This window comes from Vicia villosa, linkage group LG1 (genome assembly GCF_029867415.1).
Source record: "Vicia villosa cultivar HV-30 ecotype Madison, WI linkage group LG1, Vvil1.0, whole genome shotgun sequence".
NCBI classification, from domain to species: Eukaryota; Viridiplantae; Streptophyta; class Magnoliopsida; order Fabales; family Fabaceae; genus Vicia; species Vicia villosa.
The window spans coordinates 138,946,927-138,957,765 of record NC_081180.1 but is presented as its reverse complement, the minus strand read 5'-3'; the positions used below and the strand labels follow the sequence as shown (position 1 = coordinate 138,957,765).

Here is a 10,839-nt window from a genome sequence, read left to right as displayed (position 1 = left end):
GATCCCAGAGGCACATACCTGAACTACCGTTGCAGTGTGCTTGTGAGGGCCTGGAGGCGTTTTACTCACTTGCTGTATACACACTCGCGTGCTCGGTATGATGGCGTTATGTGGCTAAGTAAGCCTACGCATAACAGGTAAACCATCTCTAATGATGCCATGTAGGCTACATCATTAGGTTCCTACCCGGATGGGCTCATGCGTCGAGACGGCGTGTTACACTTGCTGTTAACACCACGTGCGTACAGATGGTTAATGGGACGGTGTCGCCTCTTAGGCAAGGTCACCTCGCAGCCATCTAGGCTTGTGCGAACCCGTTTAACCATTCTTGCAGGGTGCTTGTGTAAGTCTCTTGACATATAGGCGTGGGTGAACCCACCGAGGGTGTGTTAGTAACTTAGTCTAGTGGTATTAACGTACTTCTGGATTCCCCGTTATGGATGCGGGTTTTGCATACTTGGTTGCTATACAATGTGTATTTGCTTGAGACAAGTCCAATGGTGGACGAGTCGCTTATTTACTCCGTGCTTGTACCGGAAGTGAGAGTAACCCCGAATCCATGGTGGATTCGTGTATTTTTGTATGTTCCCTTTAGATCCGAGTGGACTAATAGGATAGGCGGACTCACTGAGATTTAGTAATCTCATCCCATTCCAATTATTTATTTTTCAGGTGGTTCGAGGCAAGATCGCGGTAAGGGAAAGATGGATTAGATCTCTTGGCGATGCTTGGACATTCTTCTAGTTCTTATCGTGCTTGCTAGTTTATGTATTTTGGATATGTACTTGCATGATGTACTTGTATTTTGGCCATGATACATTCGGCTTTTGTAATCGTGTACTTCTATTTTCCGCTGCAAACATTATGTACTTGTTGTCTTATGAACCATTTATAACACTTTATGCATATTATTCTAGACAAATATGTGTGGAGTGTTACAGTTGGTATCAGAGCAGGTCGATCCTCGACTTTGCTAAGACACATCATAATGCAGTACAATTCTGCCTCATATGTGTATAATCAGTAAGATTCCTTATGTCTTATTTATGGTATTAAGCCTGATCAACTTGATTCCATGCGTAGGACAGACAGGGAGATGGCTGAGCAACGCAGAGGTCCCGGAAGGCCCAGAACAAGGAATGTGGAGCCTGAGCAACCAGCCGGAAGTGCAGGCGTGCCTTGGCAACAGATGATGCAGCATATGATGCAGCAGAACCAGATGATGGCTCAAATGATGCAAGGCATGCAGGGACAACAACCTCCTACTCAAGCTCCCGTTCCTCAAGCTGCAGCTGGACCAGACTTTCGTGCCTTCTTCAGGATGGATCCTCCAGAGTTCGTTGGTGGACTTGACTCACTTTTGGCTCATGATTGGTTAGCTGGTATGGAGAGGGTGTTTCAAGCTATTCAATGTACTGAAGAAGAGAAGGTGATTTTTGCTACTCAGAAGATGAAGGGACCAGCTCTTAGGTGGTGGAACACTTCATCTACTTATTTCACCACTCAAGAGATTCCTAAGGATTGGCAACACTTCAAAGTGGCATTCTTGGAGAAGTATTTCCCTAATAGTGTGAGGACTCAGAAGGAGCGAGAATTTCAGAACTTCAAACAAGGTGACCTGTCTGTTTCAGAATATGCAGAGAAGTTCGAGGACTTGGCAGACTACTCCAGACAGGTTGTTTATGCTCCAGATGAACTATGGAAGATCGATCAGTTTATGATGGGTTTGAGGGCCGACATTGCCCATAGCGTTTCCCAAAGAGAGTTCACCACTTATGCTGAATGTCTAAGACAATGCTATGTTGCTGAAAACAGTTTAAAGAGGGTTCAGGAAGAGAGGAACCAGAACAGGGCTAATTTCAGAGAGCAAGGGAGATCTACTCAAAACTTGAGGCCCCGTAATCCTCCACCAAAGATGAAGCAAAGCCATGGTGACCGTTTCCCCCGACCACCCTTTTGTGATAAGTGTAGGAGGAAGCACACTGGAAATTGTGAAGTTTATCCTGTCAGATGTTTTGAGTGTGGCGAGCAAGGTCACGTGATGAGGAATTTCCCGAAGAAGGGAGCTCCAGGAAAGACTGCAGGTCGTGTTTACACTTTGGATTCAAGGAAGGCCAAGGGAAACAACAATCTTAATGCGGGTACGTGTTATGTTAACAATCAACCTTTATGTGTTTTAGTTGATTGTGGAGCCACTCATTCTTTTGTCTCTACCGAGTGTGTTTATCGACTTGGTTTGGAAGTTACTCCATTACCCAATCCTATGATTATTTCTTCGGCAACGGATGATACCGTGGAAGCTCGACTAATTTGCAAAGATTGTTTGGTGTCTTTTAATGGTCGTGACTTCCCGATTGATCTAATTTGTCTACCCCTCAAGAAGCTTGATGTTATCCTAGGGATGGATTGGTTGTCTCTTAACTCAGTGTACATTGGTTGCAAAGAGAAGGCCATATTCATTCCTGCTGAAGAGATTTCTTCCGATGATGCAATTACCAATGTCATACCCCAAAATTTGCCCATACCATTTCCCATATGCAATTTCAAAATCAAGACATAAAGCTCCAAAACACACTCTCCTATAAAAAAGCTCTGAACTAGGGTTTGATTAATTCGATGGAAAATCATTGAATCAATGGCTCAAGGTGGTTCCATAGGGTCACTAACATCCCAAAGTATCTCCATATAAAATTTCAAGCCAAACAGAGCAAATTTAGTCCCTCAAATCCTGGTTAGGTCAACAGTCGACTCGTAAGGGCAAAACAGTCATTTCAAGTCAAAATACAGTCAAAGTTCAAGATATTTGGTCAATAACATCCTCATAACCCTAAAATCATCATTTGATCAAGGGTTGATCATGATGATACAAGGAAAGATCAGAAAAGTCAAAAGTCAAAAGTTACTATTTTGGGCATGAACTAAAAAAGGCAACCAAACTTTGAAAATTCACCAAATATTCATACTTCATCAGAAAAATTCCCACCAAAGCTTATTTTGAAGAGAATTCATTCCTCTATCCAATGGTCCAAGAATCAGAGCCCATAGGTCAATGGTTTAAGAGATATGGCTTCATACATTATAGGTCCTTTTCAAAAGTCAACAAAAAGACATTTCTTTCAAAAGGTCATAAAATGAGAAAGGAAAATGATTTTGATATAGGACCAAAGACATTGGTTAGAGGACTCTCTAAGGTTTCCAAAAAGTCCAAGAACACTTCCATATCTCAAGAATTGAGGGAGATACACCTTGTCAAAGTTGGACTATTTTTGAGAAAAAAATGTGAAAAGAAAAGATTCAAAATCCAAAATCTTCCAAATGGGCCTATGTTCTACTAATCCAATCTTCACTTTGAGCCCATGCACGCCCTAAAACTAAAGTTTTATTATTTTTAGGATTTTGTTATTTATTTTATGGTTTTTATTGTTTTAAATCATTAATTAAATATATAAAATCATAAAAATAGCTAGAGATTTTCTTTTGCTCCAATTCCAATCAAATATATCACATTAATGAGCCAATTTTCGTGGTCCATAAAGCTTGGTGAAAAAATATTGGAATTGAACCAAATTAGAAACTTTTAACAATATGTTCAAATCAAATTTTCTAATTTGACAAATCAAAGATTCAATGCAGATTTGATCATGTTATGTTACCCTAATCCATCTCTATAAATAGAAAAATCATTCATAAGCAAGGGTTCACAAGGATTTTGCAGCAAAAGAAACCAAATCCGAGCTCTAACAACCAAGGAAAATCCAAACATCAACTCCAAGATACAGCTCGATTCAAGGCCTCTGGTACGTCCTAATACATTCTTGGAGGATTATTGAACAATTTGCAATCATCTCCAAGCTTCGGAACATCAAGAACGGTCCCATACCACTCACGGTTTGTGTCTTCTTTAAAATCTTCGATTTGTTTGATTCATGCACTCATACTGAAATCTATTTGCATATTGTTACTTGTGATGAAGTTTTGATTGTGTCTGGAGCTTTAATTGTCTTTTTATGCATGTTCAAGCCTAACACCATTATTAGGGTTTCGAACTCTATAATTGGGGCTTTAAGATTGAGGCCAAATTAGGGGAAACCAATAGGTTCTTTGAACTCAGGGGCCTCGGATGACTCTAGCGGCATAGTCGCGAAATATTTCTTGTGGTGTTTGGATGTATTCGTAAATGGCAGGTGTAAAAGGTAAGTCTTTTATAGCGTGTTTTGCAACAAGCGCTATAAAAGACGTGTTGCAGAATTTTTGAGGGAAGAAGATGATTGGGTGGCGCGCGATGATTGGCTGGATTCAAAATCCTTCGCGCGCGTAAGTCTTTTTGCTGACGGAGGGATTCAGTGCGTGCCAGTCTACGCCTACATGATGCGCCTTCGTTCTTTTGTCCATCAGATGTTCCGCTCCTCAAATCCTACGCACGTGGAGACGCCAGTCCACCATATACCACGTGCTCGCGCAGCACTGGATAAAAGCTAAGTAATTTCTAATTTTTTATTTATTTTATTACATAGCCTTTCATTTTTATTTCCCTTTTATAATATATGTATTCTTTTTAATAAATTTGTTATATATATACAAACCCTATAAAAATTTTTATAAAAGAGTTTTTAATACTTTTTTTTTTTCATATATATAAATATTATTATTAAAAAAATAGATTTAAATTGATTTATTAGTAAAAACATTATTTTGTTTGATTCTAAAAATTTCATAAAAATTGTTTTACTCTCGATTTAATTTTCTGAACCTGATTTAATTAATTAGGTCGCGAGACCAATAATTAATTAAATCGATTTATTCTTATACTCTATTTGAATTTTAATCAGGATTGATAAATACACTGAAAAAAATATTTGTTTCTATTCTATGCCTTTTCAGGGTTAGCAACTTGATTTTTCCAAGCACGCGTCTTCAGAACACCTGAAGTTAAGTAATTCTATTTTCGAATTAATATGAATTATATTTGGTTTATCTTGATTTTAGGGTTTGTCCTTATATTTCTGAACTGTGCATACATTCACTCCCTCTCTTTCTGCCTTGTCTTTTCAGGGTTACCCCCGAGGTTTCCTCCGACTCTAACCAACCATATCAGATCAAATCCAAATCAAAGCTAAGTATTATTTATCATTCATTATTAATTTATTTATCTTTTATTTTATTAAGGTTAACCTCATTTGCCTCCGAACCGATAATGCACTCACCCCTCTGTTTATTCTTTCTTTTCCAATTTTCAGGGTTTGTCAACTGCCAAAGCTACGAGTATTGGTAACCCTAAACCCTATTCACAAATTATTACTTGTGTTAAACCTTTTGCCTTTTATTTTTATATCCCGCTGGTTTCAATTCCCCTCTCCTCCGCTGGTTACAATTTCCCTTCCCCATTATTATTGTTATATTATTGTGTGGTTAGTAATTTAGGGAGTGCAACTCTGAATCAATTAGAATAACTAAACACAAGATAATATAATCTGAATTGAATCACATGATTGGTGCACACACGCACGCTTTTTGGGTAACCCTCTCTGTTGCCTGTTGCCTGTTGCCTGTTGCCTGTTGCCTTTGTGTTTTTGCAGAATAAGCCTCGTCCCTCGAATTCGAAGATACCTCAGCCATGTTGCCTCGATAAAAAGGTCACGACCCTAAATGATGCTGCCTTCGATACACAAATGACCTCGACCCTCGGAAGTTGCCTACGGAAAAGGCTGAGGTATCCTCTGGCTGCCTACGAATAAGGCTTATTCTGATCCTTACCTTAGACTACCTGCCCTTCTATGGCATGGGACAGTCTTATGGCAAAGGATGCTTCGATGACCCTTCAACCTCCAAACGAAAGGCTTCCTGCCCTCTTATGGCAAGGATAGACCCTTTCATTCTGAAAGGCTAAAAAGAGACCTATCATCTGAGTTTAAGGTAATTGCCCCTAATTGCCTTGCAATGCTCAAACTTTTATTATATTCTTTCTCATAATTTTTCAAAAGGGCAATGCTCATTTACGAGCTAAAGTCCCTATCTCTTTCATCTACATTTTCTAAACAAACGAGCAAGCAAAGCAATTAAGAGCCCATGGAAAACCATGGATGCAAAGGGTGCCTTACACCTTCCCTTTGCATAAATTACCCCCCGAACTTAGATTTCTTTTAAAGGGTTTTTTTCTGTTTCTTTTTGCCTTTCCGAATCTGTTTGGATAAAATAAAAGTCGGTGGCGACTCTTGCTTACCGCGACATTTTCGATTATAAAAAGTCAGTTCACCGTATTACAGAACTGGCGACTCTGCTGGGGATAAATTTCGAATAAAAGAGGGGTTACCTTAAAAGTTTAGGATTCACTTAAATGTTTTCTATTGTTTGTTTTGCTTGCTTTACTTTTGCAGGGCTGTTTTGGGTATTCTGCTGTGTGAAAGGTCCCACACCCGGATCTAGTGTACCTTAAGTATGTGGCATGAGACCAGGGAGACTGTACGACATGTATCGTTATGGTTGAACTGGTGGCCACCGTTAGTGCGACGCTTTGGTTTGTCCTGATGGCCCTTGAATTTGATCGAGGAGACATTTGGCTACCGCGTGGTGTCATGAGCACTAATTCGCCTTTAGAACCTTAGTTGAACTTGACTTTGGCTTATAAGAAGTAGCGAGATGGCTGGCTTCGGATTCCTGACTGAAGCCGGTTGATACTCGATGCTACACTCATTGAGATTGGACTCAAGGGATGCTTTCGGCTGGCCGATTGAGTGCTATGTTGAGACAATGCCCACGAGAAAGATCAGGGATATGAGCACCATAGAACCTGGTTACTTTTTAGGACAGGTTGAACCAACTAAACGAAAGGAAGAAGGGTATATACCTATGAACTTCATGCAAGCTTACCCTTAAGGCAATTGTGTGACTTGTTTGTGTTTGTTATCTACTTGGCATCATAACATCATAACATCATAACATCATGACATATCATAACCACTAACAAATTTCAAGGACCGAGAAATTTATATTTACACTGTTTTGTAGGACATGGCTTTTTCTACCAGAGATTATGTACGACTCAACTTTGTAGGGATACCTTCTGAGCTTAAGGAGCTCGCCTTGGAAGTCCCTGGAGACTCTAAGTTTGCTGAAAGACATGGTTATCTTCTTCGACTGGTCACCTCTCAATTTGAAGAAGATATGATGAGAGTCTTATGCCAATTCTTTGATCCCGAGCATCATTGCTTCACTTTTCCGGATTATCAGTTGGTACCTACTTTGGAGGAGTTCTCAAACTTACTTGGTGTACCTATATCTAAGCATCTGCCCTTTACTGGATTGGAAAGCACTCCGAAACTCGAGACTATTGCTGCTGCACTTCACCTAAAGAGATCAGACATCGCCTCTAACTGGGACACCAAGAATGGAGTAGAAGGTCTCTCAGCCAAATTCTTATTTGGAAAAGCTCGACAATTTCTGAAGGCCATGAGCTACCATGCTTTTGAAGATGTTTTGGCTTTATTAATATATAGTTTGGTTTTGTTTCCTAATCCTGATCAATTCATTGATGTGCACGCAATCAAGATTTTTCTGACTCACAACCCCGTGCCTACGCTACTTGGAGATATTCTACATTCCCTTCACTCTCGCGTCATGAAGAAGCGAGGGACTCTTATGTGTTGCACACCCTTGCTGGCTAGGTGGTTTATTTCGCACCTTCCACGCTCAGTAGTCAGAAACGATCAAAAGATGCAATGGTCTCGAAGAATCATGTCACTTTCTCACTCAGATATCCGTTGGCATGTTATGTCTCAAGAGTACGTCACTATCATCGATCATTGTGGGAAATTCCCTAATGTGCCTCTCCTTGGCATTAGAGGAGGAATCACCTACAATCCTTCATTAGCTTTACGACAATTTGGTTATGCTCGAAGGGATGGTCCTCATCACTTGCTCATTGAAGGGGTTGTTTTCAATTATGAAGAAGATGTTCGTAATCAACGCCAAGAGTTCATACGCGCTTGGAACAAGGTGTACAGGGTGGATAGCAAAAGTTGGGGGCAAAAGAACTCCCTTCCCTCAGAACCTTATCTTAGATGGGTACGCACTCGCGCTCAACGCTTTGTCATGCCATATCCTTATGTTAGACCTGTGATTGTTGAACCTGAATGTGAAGAGAAGGTTCCTTTAGTTGTTCTCCATCCAGACATGCCCACTGATCTAGAAGAACTACAAAAATCATGGGTCCAATTGAAAGAAGAAAGGGATACTTTTGAGGCTCATTTCCGCGCCAAAGAGAAACAAGTGTTAGAACTCACAAGGCTACTTCAAGCAGAACAGAATGTCAACAACTTCATCGGATCAAAGAGGAAGCGTCCATGGGAAGCTTGAAGAAATTCTAGTTTATTGTTATTATTATTCCTAGTTGTTTACATATTTACTTTTGTAAGCCAAAATGGCAAAGAACCATAAACTAAAGTACAATTTAATTATTATTATTATTATTAACAAAGCTTGTTCTTTCTTTCTTGTTTAAAGTGAATTTAAATTTCGAGGTCCTTGAAAACATTGCATATGCATAATCATGCATTCATAAACATCGCATCACAGGTTTCATAAAAACAAATGCCTCATCTTTCCGCTGTTTATTTCAGTAAGAAAGATGGATCTCGAACAATCTGTCAAAAATCTTCAAGCTCAGAATAACCAGTTCCAAAAAGTAATCTTTCACTTGGCCAAGGGGCAAGAAGAATTGAAGGCACTTCTGATCGAGAAGGAGAAGAATCAATATAAGTATCAAGGTGGTCAAGATAATCAGAGATCCAAGCCTAAGCGGTCATTTACTCCATTACATATGCCGCTGTCTCAAGCTCTGCAACAACTGCTCAATCAGAACTTGATAACTCTATTGCCTCCATATTCACTTCCTGCTAATCCCGCTCCTGGGTACAAGTACCATGCAAGATGTGCTTATCATTCAAACAGTCCTGGTCATGATACAGAGGATTGTGGACCGTTGAAGCACATGATCCAAGACCTCATTGATTGCAAGATCATTGACTTCAATTCACCTGAGAAACCTCATATGGCCAATACTGGGTACAATCGGAAAGGTCACAATGAACCCAACCAATCTGTGGGGACAATTCTAATCTCTACACCAGTTCAACAACAAAGACGCAAGTCAGATACATCTAAACGTCAGTTTACAAAGATCAACATGTCACTGGCTCAGGCATTACAACATTTGCTGAGAGAGAACTTGATTACTTTAAGGGATCCTCCTGTAAAGCCTAACACTTCCGCCCCTAGCTACAAGCCCAATGCGAGGTGCGCATATCACTCCAATAGCCCTGGGCATGATACGAATGATTGTTGGCCATTGAAGAACAAGATTCAAGACATGATCGATGCTGGTGAAATTGAATTCTATCATCCCAAGACTCCTGTGGTGATCACTACTCCTATGCCTAATCACAAAAAGATTGATTAATACCTATAAGGATGAACTTTTTAGATCATTAGATTTACTTTCATTTGCAATTTCTATTCTGTTTGTTTAAACACTCCAATTATGATAGACATTATTTGTTTTAATAATCATCATCAGTGCATTGCATATGTTTGTCTTGAATAAATTATTTCGCTATCACTCTTTTTAAATTATGTCGTTACTCTGCATACGTTTTGTGATACTCAACTACTGCTAAGCTGTAAGCCTTTTGAGGGAGAATGACGAAAACGATACTGTAACCTCATACAGTATGCTTTTGAACAGACTGTGCTGACGATGTACAGGCATTGTTTCAATTCTTAAACAGCGGAGATATAAGGATGTTAATCCCTCGTCAACCCCTTTGAGCCTAAGAAGTAGAAGTTCCTTTCTTGTGCTAATTAAAACCCTTGATCACAACCTGGGGCAGGGTAGTTCTCAATTAATTTGTTTGTGCATTCTATTTTAAGAGAATCATTCGGTACACCTTTCAACAAAGGTTTCAATCACGAGCGTTCATCCGCACACATCAAAGAAGTGTTGGAGATGTCAATCAAAAGACAAGGACGGTTCACCAATCATCCAAACAAGGCAGTCAATATCTTTCAAAAAAAAAAAAAGAGAAAAAAAGGAAAAAACATACATACAAAGAAAAGCCTGCTAAGTCAAAAATCAAAAGATGACTTAGGCAAAAATCAAGGCATCCCGCTGACTGTAAGCTCAAAATAAACAGTTCAGGCAAAAGTTAGGGATATCAAAAAAGATGAAAAAAAAGAAGTCAATAAATTCTTGAACAACTCAAAGTTATGACTACCGAAAGGAAGAAGTGTCTGCCATCTCAAAAATTCTCTCTGCTTGCGAATCATCATCATTATCAAAGGTGCAAATCCAAAAGTCTCTTGGAACCTGAATGCATAAGCCGAATTAACTGAGTTTAGGACTGAAGATCATCACGAAGAGGGGTGGGTATAAATAAACTTTGAGCCTTTATCCTTTGTTTCTTAAACCGTGAACCAAGCCACGTTACAACCCTTGAAAGTCCTAATTGAAGCATGGTTAGTTCGAAAGCATACTGTCACCAAAAAAGGGTATCCCGACTCCTTAAGGTTTACTACAAATGTTAAGTTGATATCCTGTTTTTACAAACATCACATTATTACAAATATCATTTTTTTACAAGTGTCGTGTTTTTACATCTCATGTGTTAAAGGTTTTTCAAAAACTCAAGACAAACGTATGCATTGCATCTCATGAATTCATTATTAAACATATTCTGCTACATAATTTCAAATGTTAGCATCAGAAAGAACTTGCACAGGGTACAACTAATGATTGAAAGTTATCCCGACAGACAAGATTACACCAAAGAAGCAATGTCTCCTACG

The 10,839-nt window shown here is 39.3% G+C and overlaps 1 protein-coding gene across 1 annotated transcript; it reads left to right on the top strand.

The window, feature by feature from the left end:
• Positions 1–1,222: 1,222 nt before the first annotated feature.
• On the top strand, positions 1,223–4,895 carry LOC131655618 (uncharacterized). The gene is made up of 2 exons (XM_058925458.1): positions 1,223–2,141; positions 4,882–4,895. The coding sequence occupies exons 1-2, from the start codon at positions 1,223–1,225 to the stop codon at positions 4,893–4,895; spliced, it is 933 nt and encodes a 310-aa protein (XP_058781441.1).
• Positions 4,896–10,839: the final 5,944 nt, after the last annotated feature.